The following is a 20,141-nucleotide window of genomic DNA, read 5'->3' on the forward strand; positions in this document are numbered from 1 at the left end:
TATTCTAAAGCCCTTGAGATGCCTCCCATCCAGAGGGCTTCAGATAAGTCGCAGTCTCAAATAACATTTGAGCTTGACTACCCCTTATGTAAGAGTTTTGCTGCTTTATAGAGCTGCTTGTATTAGAGGGTTACTCTGTTTTGGAGGGCAAAGAGACAGGATATAAATACTTGAATCATGGGATCTCTGGGCTTGCAATGCTGCTTTGTGGCCCATCTAATTCTATCCACAGAGCAAAATTGGCAAACTCCCAATGTTTTAAAAAAAAATTAGACTAAACATCCATCTTATGACTTTCTGGAGGTTGTCTAGACAAAACTAACCATATACAGCAGGCAAGTGAAAATGTCATGTTAAGTAGCATACTGAAACTAAACAAGTTACAGTAGGCATTGGTTATAATGGACTATTTTGAGAAGGACAGACAATAAAACAAAACGCATGACCAGTCCCACCCTGTGGAAGCAATCTCCAAACAGCTGACCACAGAGTGGCATTCGTGTAAAGTCAGCAGATCAAAGTGTCTCCCCCTCCTGGCTGACAGGCCGGGTAGCAATCACAACCCTGATGGGACTTACAAAAGTAAAACATAGAGGGAAATATAAAATGAAGAGAAAGGAAAATCAACATAATCTTTTTTAATTTTTGTAAAAAAAAGTTATTAAAAGAAAAATACGCACCAGGTTCCCAGACTTGATTCTATGTACTCATAAATTATAGCTGTGCAAGTGTTGTTAGTTATTAGCTCTTAGACACACATTTATACCCAATAGTAGAATTGGGATTTGTTTTGACATGTCAAGTGCACAATTAGGATTTATGACTGCAATGTATGTCAGCCAAATGTTTAACTTGAAAACAGCTTGTCTTTAGACAGTCTCCAGAAAGCCTAAGAATGTATCACATAGTTTCTACTTGCCCTTTGTAATTGTACATGGAATTCTACTAAATATTTTGAGACATTTATAATTTTCCAAACTGAGATTGCTTGAAAAATTATTTAAATCCAGAAAGAAAGTCACCTACACTGTCCAGCAGCGGAAATCTTCACCACTGTTTCATGATCAGCATCAAGTTTTTGCAAGCAGAAGGATGACAAGACTGAAATAGAAAAAAGTCTAGAGTTAAAACTGTGCAATTAGTGTCTTTTTCATTTATTGTCACGCAAAGAATAATTTAAAAATACACAATAAAAAATATAATACAACAAAAGCACACAAAAACACAGATAGACTTTCAAATGATCCACACAACTTAATGATTTGTCTGGATTTAATAATCTAGATAATCCAATCAAAATGGTACCATATATTATATTTGTTAATGTATTACTTTATGCAAGACAAATGGGGCTTGATCAGGAGTTTGACACCATGGCTGATTGCAGCTTTATAGGACAACGTACAGTTCTTCCACAATCTGCTCTTAGTCTCAATCTGTCAATAACAAGACAATTATCATTTTCTTGTGATAGTAACATCTCCTACATTATAACAGTGACTACACTTCAAAAGTACTTCCTTGGCTGTAAAACGCTTTGGGACATCCTGAGGTCATGAAAGGCGCTATATAAATTCAAGTCTTTCTTTTTTCCTCTCCAAGTTATTTACTCAACTTTCCCTATTAGTGTCTCCCAGAATCAAATGCTATCTTAGGGCGGGAGAGCAGGCAACTTTCAGCAGACTTCTGCTAAAGCTGCTGTGGAGCTTGCCCGTGCAGAGCTGTGTGACAGCAGCCTTGGAATGACCCTAGCCTTGGTGTTTCCCTATGACACAGCGGAAATTGGGAACTCAGCAGTGTGGGAGATTGCAGGTATGAATCCATGTCCTGCCACAATGTGCTACATCACCTTAGCTGTTAATATTCAATATGGTACTTAACTGATATTTCGAATTCTTCTGAGTGTTTACTCCTGCTAATTACCTCATACATAACTATAGTGCACTGTCGTGTACTGATGATACCAGCCTCAAGAAAGACCATAAATACCAGTGGTGGAAAACCCTTCACGAAGACTTTAACTCCTTTTTAACCAAAATTATAGCAGAATCTCTTATTAAAGTACGCATTTATAATGTGTGCATCAGCATGCCTCAAGGCACTTTATCATTATTCCATTGTGTAGTACAATGTTGATAAACATTAGTTTTCTACTTTCATTAGTTTCCAGCATGTTTTGGCGTTCACATTTCAGAATCCCAGAGCAGTAATGACATCAAATAGCTTTGTAAAACACAGCTTGAATGTCGAGACTATTTTCTCCCATTGATGAAAAATAATTTTAAAATATGATGGTATATAGAATAAGTGGTAGAAAATCTAAACTTAGAAAAGCTACCTTTATTGGCACCAATACACAACAGGGGATGGCACAGTTGTGAATGTAGTTGCATCACCTTTCAGTTAATAATATTGGGGTCGATATTAACCCCACCCCCCCCAACGACTGGCAGGGGGAGGGGGGTGAAAAATTAAAAATTACGAAATGCGACCCCAACCCGCCATTGCCATTTTTATGGTGGTAGGTTGCGTGGCATGCCTGTGTCCTGATCTCATTATAATATTTAAATCAGGCTCCCACATTGCAGTTGGGAGCCTGATTTAAATTTAACGCTAAGGCTCAGGAAACCCGGTGGCTAAATGGAGACAAGAACAGCCTGATCAAGCAGGTAAGTGCTTTTTATAGCACTACTTGTGAGCCAGGAGGAGCGGGAGTGCTCCCCACGGCCCCTCATGCAAACCTTCTGCTGATTGTGGCCTCTCTTCGCTGCTCCAATTGGCCAATCCCCCTCTCCAAACTCGCAATCCCGTGCCTTTTGCCCCGCGATTTGCCGAGTACCACCCTCCCACATTCTGCCGACCCCCCCCCCCCCCCCACCAATCTGCGGTCTATCCCATCAATCTGGCCAGCTGCTGGGCGGGAAGCGGAATTAAAAAATGCTGATGAGGTCCTGCTCACTTCCCGCCTAAATATCGGGACCATTCAGTGTGCAGTTGTGGTGGAGAAATTCACACTCAGACTATTCCTGTGTGCCTGGCTGAAAATAGACATGGGTAAGGATGAGAAGACAGTAGAAATGATGAAAAAAAAGAGCCAATTGTTAGATTTCTTCAGCAGTGATTTTTGGGTGAAGGATATTAGCACTGGGAAATGAAAGGCTTTCCCATTTCAAGCACCTGAGGCAGCACAAACACACTCAGAACAAGTATATTATCGTGAGATTCAATGAGCCTCAATCCAAGCCTGAGAAGAGCATCCCCTGCTGTATCACTGAGATATTTTTCCTTTTCTTGAACGAGCCATCCTTCTGCCCCCTCTAAGTGAGGTTGCCTTTTAGCAGAACATTTGGGTTAAGATTTTTGCTGTGGGCCCATTCCCACCGGGAATTGGGCTGAAACTACCCACACTTGTTTAACATGGTACCCTTATAGCCAGTAGAGAAAACTTTTATCCCATCAGACTGGATTAGATCTGAACCCAAGTTCTAGAGGAAAAAGGCTAAAATAATTCTTATGAAATGAAAAAAAGCTATGAAGGAAAAAGTGTGAAAGGTTTCCTATGTGCAACAGCATTATAAGCAGTGCTTTTCCTGCTGCCCTCTTCAGCTTTCCTGTATAAAGTTTAGGTTACCAAGTTGGAGGGGACAGTAAGCTGTTATCAGTAAGCTGCTGACAGGCATCTGCAACACATTGCACAAAACTTTACAATTACAACAGTATTCTCCAAATTAACATGGTTGGAAGAAACTAAAAGATTTACATTGTATTTCCTAATTACAACAAATTACAGTTCAAAAGTATTTTATTGGCTGTAAAGCACTTTGGGACGTCGTGAGGTCATGAAAGGTGCTATATAAATTCAAGTCTGTCTGTCTTTCTTTCTACCTCTCTTTATCTTTCTTACAAGTATGAAATAACATACCATTCACAGCAGCAGTCACAAAGTTCATCATTTTTAATAAGATATATTGTTTTATTTTACTTTTGACAGAAACATGTGTTTAGTTCCATGAGTGACTCATTGTAAGGATAATCCACATCCCCATTAGTTTACCGTTCCTGGGCTATCAACATGCCACACCATACAGCTGACATAGGGAGATTAGAAAACTTTGCTTCATACTGGACTAGCTGTGACCACATGCAGGTTAAGGGATTAGTACACAAAGCTGTATACTACAATCTTTTTTCTTCTCTTAAGTTCCTGTTTGTAACCTACAACCACAGAGGGAGGGTGTCTGGAAGTAGAGCTGGAGAACAGCTGCTCCCTGAATTACAACTTGCGACGATGACACAGAAACCAAAAACAGCTGCTACAAGGCTAAAATCACCAATTACAGCAAAACTGTTTCCAAACAACCACATTATTATTACATTTTAACGCATGTAGCCGTTAGCTGCCTATTTAGAATTACTGTGAATTGCAATAAAAGCTTCTCCAACGGTGTATTGTTCTTGTGGACTTTGTGGGTACAATCACATTTAGAACAAGTAATGCCAATGCTGAGAGAAAATAGCAAATACTGAGAAGGGAGTTCCTTGGAATGCTTTTTGTCACACTGTGTAACAAGGTGTGACTTGTCAGTTCCCAATTCATGCAACACTTTGCAGTATCAGACTCACTTCAGGCTGGAAGAAGATGAAGATAGTCATAGTTCATTTCAACCCATCTCCTTCTGTCCTGACAAAGAGCAGCTGTACAGTAGGAGTGCAGCAAATTTGCCACCTGCTGCCTTACTCTTCCAAACTGCACTGAGGTGAAAGACAAGAAACAAATAGGAAAACAGACATCTAGTTCCAATCACATTGAGGCTTATTGTTAAGCTTCTGAGACTGTTTTGGGGCATGATCGTTAGTAAGTTAATATCATAGTCTTATCCTTATCATAACGTTTTTAAATATGATTTCTCCAAATTTCCAATTATGGTGAGCGTTTAATGTATCAGTTCCTGGAGACTGGGCCCCGACTGTAGTGCTGAAGTCTTGTGCTCCAGAACTAGCCGTGCCTCTAGCCAAACTGTTCCAGTACAGCTACAACACTGGCATCTACCCGACAATGTGGAAAATTGCCCAGGTATGTCCTGTCCACAAAAGCAGGACAAATCCAATCCGGCCAATTACCGCCCCATCAGCCTACTCTCAATCATCAGCAAAGTGATGGAGGGTGTCATCGAGATTGCTATCAAGCGGCACTTACTCACCAATAACCTGCTCACCGATGCTCAGTTTGGGTTCAGCCAAGACCACTCGGCTCCAGACCTTATTACAGCCTTGGTCTAAACATGGACAAAAGAGCTGAATTCCAGAGGTGAGGTGAGAGTGACTGCCCTTGACATCAAGACAGCGTTTGACAGAGTGTGGCACCAAGGAGCCCTTGTAAAATTGAAGTCAATGGGAATCAGGGGGGAAACTCTCCAGTGGCTGGAGTCATACCTAGCACAAAGAAAGATGGTAGTGGTTGTTGGAGGCCAATCATCTCAGCCCCAGGACATTGCTGCAGGAGTTCGTCAGGGCAACGTCCTAGGCCCAAACATCTTCAGCTGCCTCATCAATGACCTTCCCTCCATCATAAGGTCAGAAATGGGGATGTTCGCTGATGATTGCACAGTGTTCAGTTCCATTCGCAACCCCTCAGATAATGAAGCAGTCCGTGCCCGCAGGCAGCAAGACCTGGACAACATCCAGGCTTGGGCTCATAAGTGGCAAGTAACATTCGCGCCAGATAAGTGCCAGACAATGACCATCTCCAACAAGAGAGAGTCTAACCACCTCCCCTTGACATTCAACGGCATTACCATCGCCGAATCCCCCATCATCAACATCCTGGGGGTCACCATTGACCAGAAACTTAACTGGACCAGCCACATAAATACTGTGGCTGCAAGAGCAGGTCAGAGGCTGAGTATTCTGCGGCGAGTGACTCACCTCCTGACTCCCCAAAGCCTTTCCACCATCTATAAGGCACAAGTCAGGAGTGTGATGGAATACTCTCCACTTGCCTGGATGAGTGCAGCTCCAACAACACTCAAGAAGCTCGACACCATCCAGGACAAAGCAGCCCGCTTGATTGGCACCCTATCCACCACCCTAAACATTCACTCCCTTCACCACCGGTGAACTGTGGCTGCAGCGTGCACCATACACAAGATGCACTGCAACAACTCGCCAAGGCTTCCAAGCACCTCCCAAACCCGCGATCTCTACCATCTAGAAGGACAAGGACAGCAGGTACATGGGAACAACACCACCTGCACGTTCCCCTCCAAGTCACACATCATCCCGACTTGGAAATATATCGCCGTTCCTTCATTGTCGCTGGATCAAAATCCTGGAACTCCCTAACAGCACAGTGGGAGAACCGTCACCACACGGACTGCAGCGGTTCAAGGCGGTGGCTCACCACCACCTTCTCAAGGGCAATTAGGGATGTGCAATAAATGCTGGCCTCGCCAGCGACGCCCACATCCCATGAACAAATTTTAAAAAAAGATGAGTGAATTGATCCTGTTGGTACCCCTTCTCGCAGCAGAATCTTCTCACAACAATTTGCTGATTCCTCAGAAATCAATGGGATGAAATGAGATGAGTTCTATAATGGGCACCAAATTATCAGCCAGGAGGTGAAGTTGAAAATTACCCCACTGTGTGGAAAATACACATTCTACCACTTTGGTGTACACAGAGCAGTGTCAGTCACACACAGGACTGTGGCAAGGAATCTATTTCGGACTCTTAAAAATTGCCAAAACAGTGTGGAAAAGCATAAAGCTGTAGAAGCCATCTAATCCATTGAATTACTGACGACAAATGCATTCCGAAAATAATGTGGGATTTTACCGCAGTGTTCCTTCTCTATACTTTTCAGATTATTCTTTTCTCTTTGAAAACATATTATCATCAAAGTATGCAAACCATTTTGCTTGTATATGGGAAAGAAACAGTCACATTTCACAACAAGGCAGTGCTTAAGAACACCGCACATCGTTAAATATAAATGCCGTTTAAAGCATAGTGTGTCAAATGATTCAGAACATGAAGATATTAGATCTAGTACCTTAGAAACATGATTATTCCTAGCTATGGAATTTGTTTGGCATCACATACTGCTCATTAAAAGATGAAAATAGATGCAACTAAATCCTCTGCACAGAACTATGCCAACATGAAACCCTAATGGTTTAATGCCAAATCTAATATAATTCAATTGTAACATAGGAAGACAAAGGACTGAAATCTTTGCCAGCTAAAGTAATGGCCTCAATCACACCAAATGTAACAAAACAGACACTAGTCTGGGAGTCGGAGATGCCCAAAGTGAACACAAATAACCTAAAAAACTGGGACACAACTTAAGTAAGTTTAATGACAGCATACAAATAGATCTCAATATTGCATAGTTCAAAAAAGAATCATGATTTCAATAACAGAGAAGTAAGTTTATATATACACGGATCTCCCACGATGTCATTCATTGTGAGTCAGAGGATACGCTGTTTTATGCTATGTAATGTAAAATGCATTATCAATGCCAGCAATGATGACTGAATAAGTAAAATTGCATTTCTACTAGGGTGTTGCAGAAATGTTAGTGAGATTTTCAGCCTCAAAATCTATGACCGGGCACAATTTGCAAGGAAACTATAAAGCAATGGTTTTGATTAAAGGTCACTTTAACTACGTAGTTAACTTCATGAGATATTAAACCGAGACCCCATGTGCCCTTTCAGGTGGATGTAAAAGATCCCACTTCATGATTTTGAGCAGGGGAGTCCTGGCCAATATTTATCCCTCAACCAACATCACCAAAACAGATTATCTGGTCATTGTCACATTGCTGTTTGTGGGGCCTTGCTGAGTGCAAATTGGTTGCTGCATTTCCTGCATTATAACAGTGAATACACATATCCTCAAGTGCTTTGGGATGTCCTGAGGTCATGAACAGTGCTAGATAAATGCAAGTCTTTCTTTCTCTTACCTTTTTTAAAGCTCAACATACAAAGGAGGTTGTTCCAGATTGCAGGTAGGTAGGAGGTAGGTTGTAGGAACTCAGTGTCATTATCGTGGAGAGTTGGGAAGGCCATGTGGGTTGATAACATTGGAAGGATAGGTTTGGGAGCAGGATCATAGAATGCAGGTCAATGGGGTGGGGTTTTGAGGATCGGAGAGGTCCAGGAGAGGGGTTGCAGAACGTGGCAGCATTGTGGTGGAGTATTCCTGGTGTTTGAGAACTCTGGGAAGGAAGTACCAGGATCTATTAAGATTGGGACAATGTCAGAAAATCTTGAGGAGTGGGAGTCCTGGGATGTAAGAACAGTGGAAGAGTGGTCTCAGAGTATGGGAAAACTAGGAGAGATGTTGGGTATGGCATGGATTGAAGATTGCACTTCAGGTATGAAACCCTTTCAAGAGATAGCCCTCTAATTCTCTTCCATGCTGCAAGTGGACCCCTCCACATCTAGACCCCCTTGTGATCTGACTCCAATATCAGATTTTTTTTGGGGAGGAGGACTCAGATTATGGCAGGTGAATGGAGTAGTTGTGCACGGGGGTGGAGGATTTATTGAAAGGATTTCCTCAGCAGCGACTTTTTTGAAGCCTGAATTAATTATAAGAAGTCCTCAGTGACCTTTCCCAACTCACTGTTCGGGAATGCCTTTTGAGAAATTCCCCCTCCCCTGCCAGGAATGGACCTCATCTCCGTTGCTGCCCCTCCCACCTCGGCTGAATCTCCATGCCGAGTCCCTTTCTGCCATCACTGGGATTGAGATGGGGGTCAAGGGGTGTGCTGACAAAAGCTTGGTGATAATTGTTTTCTCGGGAGAATGGTTGGCATTGTGAGAAAAGGCATCGGTGTTCGATGTGTGTTATCGGGAGCAGTGAGAAGCAGTAAGAGGGAACAATGACCTGAAACGTTAGCTCTGTTGCTTTCTCCACAGGTGCTGCCTGACTTGTTGAGTATTTCCAGCATTTCCTGTTTTTATTTCAGATTTCCAGCATCCGCAGTATTTTGTTTTTGTTATGGATAATCTGTCAGGCACTAATAAAACATCAAGAATAGCAATCAATTTGTAATAAATTGAAGGAAATTATACAGGAGGAGAATACGGAGTTAAAGGCATCCCTTACACAGCAAATAAAGGCTCCGATGGAATTATATAAAAGGACCTGCGGTTAGTCATGATGAGAGCAGCAAAAGAATTAGGAAGAGAGAGAAATTAAAAGCCCACAAGACTGTTACCTGGACCTTCACCCCGCCAGGCTTGGGTTAAGACAAGGACTCTTGACACTGATAACATCGTGGGGGTACATCAACCCACGTCCCCTAACTAAGTAAATAAGGTGGCAAAACAGGATGGCGAATACAAGCCTGAGAAGGAGTATTTTCTACATCTGAATGAGGTTTTAAATCAGATACAAATGTGGGTTAAGTAAACATCAGAAATTGAAAGATTAGTTAAGAGAAAAAGGATAAAGGTACGGGTACCGCAAGGACACAACGGTCTCTCAGACCTGGACAAAACATTCTGAAATTTCTCGGCCCCCACCAGCCCCCTCCATGGAACAGACACCCAGGGAGCACAATAAATAACGCGGGCGCCCGCCCTCTTTAAGCTAATGACCGTGTCCAGGATTTAGAATGAGGCAGATTGGCGGGTGGAAGTCCCACACTTCCAATAATGTAACTTGCCTGCCAGGAAGTTCAAGGCTTATAGGATAGTTCTCTGAAATTTACAAGATTTGCTTGAAACAAAAATATACTTTAATGCTGAGAAGACATTTTATAAATATCACACAGATTTTAGACTTCTGGGTTATGTCTCAAATAAGACAATAAATCCAAGCTTAAAAAACTGATATGAAGATTTATGGAATTTATACATTAACACAATTTTGATGAAATTTGCAGAAATTAGTTAGGCCCATGTTTCATATGGGTTCAAATCCTGCAGAAGCAGACACTAAGAGATCTTTCAGTGCAACTGATAGAGTGCATACCTTTTAACTAAAAGGTCATAGGTCTGAGTTGCAGGGCTGCCTGCCACTCAAATCAGCCCATCTCAGTTGTGAGAGTTTCATCAGCTCTCAGCCTTCTGGAGGAAGGGATTAAAGTGGCATGGTTTGTGGTAGTAGAGAGAGGCCCATGTTCCAGCTCGTTGTGAAAGAGTATGAATGGAGGCAAATAGTTTGCAATGGAAGGAAAAACATGAAGCAGGGGACCAGCAGTTCAAAGTATCAATCATATCCATTAGGCAACATTTCTCAGCTCAATTCTTTAGAGAGGGTAAGCAGGCCTCACCACAAGCTAAAAATGTAATTTAATTTTATCCAGGTCTGGTAGTTAGGCTAGTAGAAAAGTCTATCATTTATCTTTTCAACTGGAAGATATTTAACAAGAATTTCAGATTAGGAGTCTGTTATTTCATATCTAAGAATGCTAATAATATAAACACTTATCCTATTCATTTAAGTTTTCTGATAATTTAATAAGATACTACCTTTTAATTCACTTTAGATTTTTTTCTTGCATGGAGGCTATGGATTATTTCAGCATGCAGTGTAATTGCATGGAATGTCGGCATTGTATTTATCAACGACATGTTATAAACACACAGTGCTGAATCGGTGGTGTGCTGGTTTACAAGCTGATTCTAATCGTGGAGCATATGGCTTTCCATGAAGGTCTTTTGAAAATGAAAGGGGCCCTGTCAGCGGGGATAAGTGAAGTGAGAGAGTCCCACTGTTCAATAGTTTGATCATGTCTCATTTAAAATGTTGATCAAATGGAATGTTACTTCTGTGCATACTGTGAAACATGAAAAAACAAACTTCTTTATAAAGACACGATGGCTTTTCTTGGGCCGTTTATGGGCCTCTAAGGAATAGGAATCTATTAGTACTGGATGTATAAACATTAGAAAAATGTCCTTTAATCTCTGGGATCTGGGTTTAAGCCTTGTCCAATTAAATTTTATGATAGTGTTCTCTCTCTTGCTGATAGGTTTGAAGTAAAATTAGCTTGGTCAGACTCAACCCAGTTCCCAGTAACTTTCATTAATTTGTTAACCTTGCTCTCTAAGAGGTCGTGGGGCAGAGAATGTGGTAATTGGGAATGTCACACTGCTAGGAAATGTTCTCCTGGAGTCAGACTTGAGACACCTTGCAGGGTAATGTAAAGGCATATTTACCTACTGCCATACCTGAAGTGACAGTGATAAAGTTGATACTGGTTGTAAAGCATAAGAGCAAAAGTTCCTTTCCATAGCATTTTCACTTCAAACTTCAATGACAGTATTTAACAGCAAAATTACTATTACCCTATTTATCCTTGCAAACTCGCACCAGTACAAAATTGGTATTGACTCCATACTTGTAAAAACTGCCTATGTTACCTATCTATATTTTAAAAACTAACAAATAAACAAATCCCTGAATGTTTTGCCTCCTTTTTTTGTGCAGGTGCAAACAGTGGCAAGTCACAAACTTGTATGCAAGATACACCTTGTTCAAATTGCCTTGTATGAAGATAGGATGTGGGTACAAAAATATGTTTATTATTACAATTCTGAATATGTTGTGGGCTTGTTACTTTTCGGGTTCATGATTTATGGCAAATGTTGATTGGAATTCCCATCTGGAACCACCTCCCATATTGATTGCTTTCTTCAAGACCCCAACAGACCTTTTAACGATAAATAATTGCTGGCAACGGGTAGAAATGGAAAGCTGTAAATATTACATATTAATAAAACAGTCTCATATGTATTGTGATTGCAGATACAAGTCAGTATTATTCTGGATTCCAAGCTTCTTAATGTAGGGGAACCTGCTTTATGACCGAATAGCATCTTCTAGTCTAAGAAGCATGTAGAAGAATATCCACAGTAATATGACTGACCTATCGGGTGCTTCATAAGATGAACGAACCTGTTCTATTAGTTTGATTTCATCTCTGCTGAGGTGTTACATGCTGTGTAGAAACTTTAGTAATAGACTGAGCAAATTATTGCATCTCAGTTATAAGTCACTTCTCACTAAACATCCTCAGCCACTGTATACTCATGGGTTGGGATGATCACTCCTTCTTCAGACCCCTACATGCCCCTCTCTCATGGCTATGATGTTTAACAGAGAGTTCAAAGATAAAGAAATGCAATTATATTATAATTATTAGTATAGAACATACAAATTAATAAAAAATAGCATAATGATTGTTAAATGCTGATTTTTAAAGATGTGCAGTTATATTTAATTCATATCATTTAGAAAAACAATTATTGAATTGAAAAATACTGTTCACTTCACTGGCAGTGCAGCACAGTGTCAAGAAATAATTAAGACTTACATACCTTGAGTAAACAGCAAAGTGCATGCAATCTGTAATGGGAGTGCTAGAACCATCATGGCAGAACTGAAAACAAAAACAGAAACGTAAATGATTCAAACTCCTCAGCATATTCATTTCTTTGTTTTTAGGAATGAATGACGGATTCCCCAACCATTTTAAAATAGAAAAAAAGAAAATAAAACTAAAGAAAGAAAAAAGATTTGCATTTATATAGTACCTTTCACCTCCTCAGGACATCCCAAGCCACTGTACAGAAAATGAATAACTTTTGAAGTGTAGTCACCATTGTTATGTAGGCAAAGAAAACGGCCAGTTTTGAGCACAGCAAGGTGTCACAAACATCAAATGAGATAAATGACCCATTAATCTGTTTTGGTGATGTTGGTTGAGAGATAAGTGTTGGCCAGGACACCCGCCCCTTGTTTTTTTTTCAGTCTTACCATGGGATCTTTTATATCCATCTGAACAGGCAGATGAGCCTCGAATTAAGGTCTCATCCAAAAGGCAACACCTCTAGAAAAACAATACTCCCTCAACAACAACTTACATTTATACAGCACTTTCAACATAGCAAAATGTCCCAAGGGACTTCACAGGAGCTTTAGCAAACAAAATTTGACAGAGACACAGGGAGCTATTAGGACAGGTTACCAAAAGCTTGTTCAAAGAGATAGGTTTTAAGGAGCGTCTTAAAAGGAGAAGAGAGAGATAGCGAGGCTAGGTTTAGGGAGGGAATCCCAGAGCTTAGGGCCTAGGCAGCTGAAGGCACGTCTACCAATGGTGGATCGATTAAAATCGGGGATGCGCAAGGGGCAAGAATTGAAGAAGCACAGAGATCTTGGGAGGGTTGTAGGGCTGGAGGAGGTTACAGAGATAGGGAGTGCTACATTCAAGTGTCAACCTAGATTATGTACTGAAGTGGGACTTGAACCACAGCCTTCTGACTTAGAAGCAAGAATGCTACTAATTTAGCCATGCAGACACTTACATCTCAGAGCACTTCACATTAAATGAATTTAAAATAAGACTCATGTTTACTGTTACTAAACTGTCATCATCAACATTTCCGATTTCTAGTTTTACTATAAGAGCTAACTTATTTATCAAGATAATGGGGAACAGACCACAGTGAGCAATCTTCATTACTTACTATACTATGAAAAATGTGAAGATTTCAAGTTATGTCTTATGATATGTAATTAGATAGGAGTTGTCTTTTCAAGAGAACAGATATAGAAGGTTCAGTCTAGCTGTTTCACAACACATTTTTTGATAGCTAACCTTCTGATTTTCAAGTGAAAATAACATAACATTTAAAGCATTGCTGAACTCATTATTCTTAAAGGTTACTTTGCTAAAAATCAGCCAATTCTTTCAAATACTGTACACTTCCACTGCAAAGACAATTGTTAGTAATCCGCACAGCACAACACAAGGGAGATATCAAGGTACTGTCATAAAATATGAATCAAACGTTCATTACTGTGGAGGCATTTTTGCCGAAGTATTAAAAACTTTGAGAAATGAGAATACTTGAAGGACTTGTGCATTTTGAGATGTGCATTAGAGAGAACTTTCATATGATGGCTTTTCCACCCCCACTAAAGAATTCTAAAATATGGCCTATGCAGTAAACTGGGATTTTGAAAATCAGCAATCTGACTCCAAACAAATAACTAACTCTACATATTTTAGATTTATTTTTCTCAAATGCTTGACTTGCTCTGTTTCCATACCGATCAAAAGGCTTTTCTCTTCAGAATACCTTCCATGTAAGGTGAAAAAACCAAATATTCATCTGTCATTGATGCCTTTTTGACAAAGGTTGCCAATGAAAGATTGACCTATTGTGATCCACAGTACATGTACAGATACAGGCAGCAGATGCAAAATTACACATTAGAATACAATGGAAAGTAAACAAGGTTCTATCCAATATATTTACTGTAGAAAGACAGTTATGTCAAAAACTCTTCCCCCAACAAATAAGACTCTTAAGTCCTATCAACTTATCAGCAACTTCTGAAAAATTGTCAATTGGTTTAGAGATTTTAGATAATACCACTTTAGACTATCCCAAACTATATGGCTAGAATAATACTGAATGCAAAGCCAGCTTAGAATGTCTACTCAATGTGTTTATTGTAACTGTGCAAAATATCAGTTTGCTTTCACTGTTGTGTTACATCTTTGTGTCATTCTCTGTTAGGTCCTTAAAATGTATTGTCACCAAGCTCCGTGCTCTTCTCTCACACATTTCTCTCTTCAAATTTCTTTGGTCCAGCTTCTGCCTGACCCACATCACCAAGACTACCCTGGTCAATGTCATCAACAGCCTTTATGATAGGCTTACTTTTCCTCCTCAACTTCTTTGCAGTGTTTGACACAGTCAACATATTCTTCACCATCACCTCTCCACTGTGGTCCATCTACATGAGACCGCCCTCGCTTGGTTCCATTCCTACCTGTTCACAATGTCATATCTCTAGTAGTGGCTTTACTTCCACCCAACATGGCCACCTCCTTTTCTTTCTTTATGTACTGCCTCTCAGTGACTATCTGTATGTATGAAGTTAGCTTCCACATGTATGATGAAAATATCCAGATTTGCCTCTCCGCCACCACCCTCAACTCAATGATCACCTCTTTGTTGTTAGATTGCTTGTCTGACATCAACTCATAAATGTCCCAGATCTTGCTCCAATTGAACACTGGGAAGACTGAAGCTATTCTAATTAGCTCCTGCTAAAAATTCCATGCCCTTGTCTCCAACATCATCTTCCTCCCTGGATGCTCACCCAGGCTGAAACATACAGTGCACAACTTTGACATCCTGTTCAACCTGAGCTCAGCTTTAAATCCTATATCTACTTCCACCTGTACAACACTGCCTTTTCTCTGGCCCTACCCAGCCCTCTTGCACTGAAACTCTTTTCCATACCCTTGTCACCTCTAGACTTGAATATTCCAATACCCTCTTTTCTGGCCTATATTGGCTTTTTGTCCCCCAACATATTAAATCTGAATTTTTGTCTTTGTCCTCAAATCACTCCATAGCATTGCCCCACTCCATCTTTGCAACTTCCTTCAGCCTTATCCCCTCCCCTGCACCCTTTAGTCCTCTGACTCTTGTCTTTTGTGGGAACCCCTTCCCTTCACTCCAGCAGAGCCTTCATCTGCATTCACCCCATTCTCTGAAACCTGCTCCCCTTCATCTCTCCATTTCTCTCACCTCCTTTAAAAGCCTTCTCAAAATCTATATTTTCATTCATTCTAATCTCTCCCTCTATGGCTCAGTGTCATTCTCTGTCTATTTTCATTTGTGAAGTTTCTTGGAATGTATTTTTACATTAAAGGCACTATATAAATGCAAGTTGTTATTATCATTGTTGAATGTTTTATGAATGCCAGCAGAACCCTTAAATTATAGCCTTAATGCCTTCTGCAGCATGTTATTTTATATAACATTATACAGTATACTAATTGAATTATCCAAATGAAATAAATAAATATAAGCTGGTATGTAACACAAACCATTATATCTGTACTACCAATAAGAAGCAGTGGTGTGAAGGGAATGCTAATGATGGCTGGAACTGGTGCCACAGTAATGTTCAGGAAAAAGCATAGCAAACAACTATGACCCCACAAGACAGAATAGTAAACATATAAAGATTCATGGAAGGGTTACTATTTATGTTGTTTGTGTATTTTATACACTGAGTAATTTATGGATGGGAGTTATTGAGAGGTACTAATTTAATATAACTTCAATATTGGAATTTTAGCTCCTTAGCTTACATGTGACATAAGCAAATGCGTGAGGAGAAGCTAAAGAAACCAATCTATAATTTCACTTGTAGAATTGGTTATAATTCACTCACAACTTTGATATTCAGGGTTCAGCAAGTCAGTCCACTGATTTAACAAACTGTATCACTGTGCGTATTTATCATATATTCTCTGCATGTTCTGCACAATATAAGCTGGTTATGGTAAATTCTTATAATTTGGACATTTTTAGTGGTCCCACTGTAAGATTTTACAGGATATGGGATTTAATCCAATATACTGACCAGTGGTGTGATATTGAATAATATTGTTGTGGATTTCACAAGAGGTTATAATAATGGAATTATCTGTCCATCCTATCAGGGAACTATACAGGAATTATGAGCCTTTCTTATATTATAAAATTCTTAGTGGTTAAGTGGCTAAAACGCGTCGACATCCTGCTGAACTGTAAGGAAAATTCAAAATTCAACGATGTTAATCAGTTTACAGAGATTACAATGCCCAATTTGTAAATACTTTTGAATTTACTCATTTTAACATTAGTACTAAGTTATTCATTTAAACTGCAGTAGTATGATACTTTGAAATCTGCACTGCTCGTTAACCCCAAATGTACTTTTTTATTGTGCGGTTTTAATGAGATTTAATACTTTCAAAATAGTTTAGTAAAATAAAAGAATCCACATAAATATATCAGTATTTATATCTATTATTAAACTTAATTTTTTATCACTTTCATAAGTAAAATAAATTATAAATAGGTTGCAAAGCATGCAATTTATAACATTTTGGTTTAGGCTTTAAAAACTCAAGTTATTGGGATTGTACATTTTTGCTTGATGATGCTTTTTCATGGGCCATTACACCTCAGAGAGCAATAGATTGTACAATATAAAGAATTATATTATTTCAACTCTGGCTGACATCTAGCTGCCAAAAGTGTTTGTAATAGGTAATTTGTACAGACCCATTTTGTTTCTTTTTGTGCATGTTTGTTCTCAGGCAGACAGAACGTGCCTTTGCTTATGAAACACACCCCTAACCTACATTCTGGACAATGGGCCGAATTCCAAGTTAGAATTTCGCGATAATGGCTCTGATTTTTTTCTACCGATTGCTGTTCAGACAGAAGTACTATTTCCCACAAGAAATCTTGCACAGAAATCCCTTTTTCAGCACCTTCTAAGATAACAATCTGAATGGTCATGTTGCCAGTCCGGAGTAACTAATCACGCCCGCTGGGATTTGATCAAAGGTGCGATGTTAGTTTGAAGCGGGGCGCTTGCCGGTGTTTACAGAAACCACACAGCAAGTTTATTTGAAGAGATGCAGGGGGCGGGTGCCGTTCGGATTGTACCATTCGTGTATTCTGTCCGACCTATCCTTCAAAACTGGCGAGATATGACAAACAGCTAACAGGGAGCGTTGGGGAAATTCACTAAACTCTCGAGTTAAACTTATTTCAATAAGAAACTGGAGGAAAGGATTGCATTTCAAAACTTGCTCCAAAATCGACAGGTGCCACTTTTCAAACTGATTTACTCGACAGTTCGACAGTTTAAAGAGTCGACGGACCGAGAGATTTTGTACTTCAATCGGTTCAAAGAACGTCTTCGAAACCTACTGTTTGGTTGAGTTCAAACACTACTTCTCTGACAGAATTCTAGCTGGAACAGAGTTATCGCTGTGACTCTTGGTCCAGAATTTCAGAATTAATAAAACAGCACCTGCCACCCATCTCGAAAGTGATAAAATTCCAACAGACTACAGAGAGAATAGTAAGACTTTTATCCCTACTCCTCTTTGGCAGTGTTCCTTGCTCACTGTCTGTCTCTGAGCTACTTCCTAATGTTAATCACATAACGAGGAGAGATTAACATTTTTAGCTGAAAATGATTCTCAGACCTGTCATTTTGCCATCGTTCTTCTGTCGAAGGACGGGGCAAATTCCCAATAAATCTGAAAGCTAATATGCCCCTAAGAATAAATGGGTTTGAATCTGTAACTTGGGCTAAATCCAAACTATGACAAAAAGAGACTCATCGCACGATTCGGTCCTTTTATAAGATTCAACTGTTAATGTTTGAAGTCGATGCTGCCCCTATAAATTCACTGAACTGGAAAAATGAAATCAACGTTGAAAAATGCATTCTATTTTAGTTGCTTATTAACGATTTTTAAATTAATAAGTTTAATCAAACCAACTAAACATGTTGCTGAGTTCCACTTCATTAACTTTTGACAATTGCTTAAATCTACTCGCAGACAGTAAGTGAAATACTAAGCGCTTCTTTAGTTATCCTGAATAATCCTGGTTGTACCACATAATCGGGTCTCCTCGTTATCAGCCAGGGGCGACCGTTCACCATATCAGATATAATCCGAGACGGAGATTAATCGATCATCGCACCTCAAATAATTGAACGTTTGTGGCCCTAGATTATTTGTGACTGCAGAAAATACCTCATTCGTGAATGCCGCCGTTCAGAAACCGAGTCTTGGTTAACACATATAACAAATATAAAGAGATCTAGCAAACAATACATTATGATAAACCCTGTTGTCGGTTACAGATTAACGTGTAAAATATTTTAATTTGCATTACCAGTGATCAAGAATAAACGGATACAATTCACTCACCATTTGAGGTTTCGGGCAATCAGTACTGCTTGGAGTTTGAAATCAATCTGTGTTTGTTTGCAGAGTTCAGAACCAGCTGTAAACTGCGCACTTTTCACTTCCGGATGCCGTATGGTGTGCTCGTTAGTAAATGAGACAGATTTCAGATCAGCCCAGTGTCAATTTTCATTACTCTTATCTATGCAGTCTCAAGACCTCGCGATTGATTGGATTTCCACAGCACTCACCTGTTCCTTGCACAATCCAGTGTGTTTGCTGTTAGGAATCCAAAGACGTCCTTTTTTATTATTATTTAGGTAGATCTTGCTTACTTTTTTTTCTTGGAATCGGCTCGAATTCCCTCGAGGACAAAGGTAGCTAGAACTAACAGCGATTAGACAGTACATTACGACCAGTACTATCGCACGACTCATTTACAAAACTAATTCCAACTATAAATGGAAACAAAATACTGTACTTTTACTTTGACCTTTCAACTTTTGCATTATCTCGTATCCTTTTAAACTGATTGGGAGACTCACAATGTTCCATGCCGTAGGAATAGGAATGATCGGAAAGATTGACAGCTATAAAATTCCCCGACAGTGAGTTCTTGATCTCAAGCCTGCTGTTAGAAGTGTCAAACAAAAACAATGTACTGCCCTACGGGTTAGGGGAAACAGAGTGAGTCGCCCCGGTTCTGATGACCCGAAACGTTTTGTTGGTTAGCCCCACAGATGCTGCCTGCATTTTCAGTTGTTTCAGATCACAAGCATCTGCAGTATTTTGCTTTTACACTCACGTTAGGCTGGGCAACTTTTAATGATTGATAACAGAGTGGCATTGGGAGAGCTTTAACCTAATTGGGCAGCCGACATTTACTTTCACGTTTTTTATGGGCATAACATGTGAAGACTAAGACTGCAGTTATACTATGCTAGCGCTGAGGCCGATAGCTGCAGTAAGCTGTTTGTAGCCGAGCAGGACTGGATTAATACTGTGGGGCTGCAGAGCTATACTGCCACCAGCATGTGGTAGCTCTGTGCATGCATGTATATGCAGAGCTCTGCTCCTGGGCATTCATTTTTAAATGTTTTAAGAACACAGACAGGAGTATCGGCTTTCTCAAAATATTTTAAGACGCTCATCCCAGCTGGCCACATTTTAGATTCCACCTCAGAATTAAAACTCCACATGGTGTCAAACCCAGTGTGAGACAACTGTTCTTTGAAGTAGATAAAGCACCAGGCCCAGATAAAATGTATCCTATGCTGTTAAAAGAAGCAAGGGAGGAAATAGCTGAGGCTCTGACCATCATTTTCCAACCCTCGTTGACTACAGGCATGGTGCCAGCGGATTGGAGGACTGCTAACGTTGTACC

The 20,141-nt window shown here is 39.9% G+C and overlaps 1 protein-coding gene across 1 annotated transcript in view; it reads right to left on the reverse strand.

Annotated features, from left to right (window-relative positions):
- Positions 1 to 19,138, reverse strand: part of vwa2 (von Willebrand factor A domain containing 2) — an 80,237-nt gene extending 61,099 nt beyond the window's left edge. The window contains exons 1-3 of the mRNA XM_068002172.1: positions 18,782 to 19,138; positions 12,348 to 12,409; positions 1,027 to 1,101 (exon numbers count right to left, since the gene is read on the reverse strand). Of these exons, the coding sequence (XP_067858273.1) occupies positions 1,027 to 1,101; positions 12,348 to 12,402 (130 nt within the window). The 5' untranslated portion in view covers positions 12,403 to 12,409; positions 18,782 to 19,138. The remainder of the gene's footprint in view (positions 1 to 1,026; positions 1,102 to 12,347; positions 12,410 to 18,781) is intronic.
- Between the last annotated feature and the right edge of the window lie 1,003 nt (positions 19,139 to 20,141).

This window comes from Heptranchias perlo, chromosome 21, assembly GCF_035084215.1.
Source record: "Heptranchias perlo isolate sHepPer1 chromosome 21, sHepPer1.hap1, whole genome shotgun sequence".
Taxonomy (NCBI): domain Eukaryota; kingdom Metazoa; phylum Chordata; class Chondrichthyes; order Hexanchiformes; family Hexanchidae; genus Heptranchias; species Heptranchias perlo.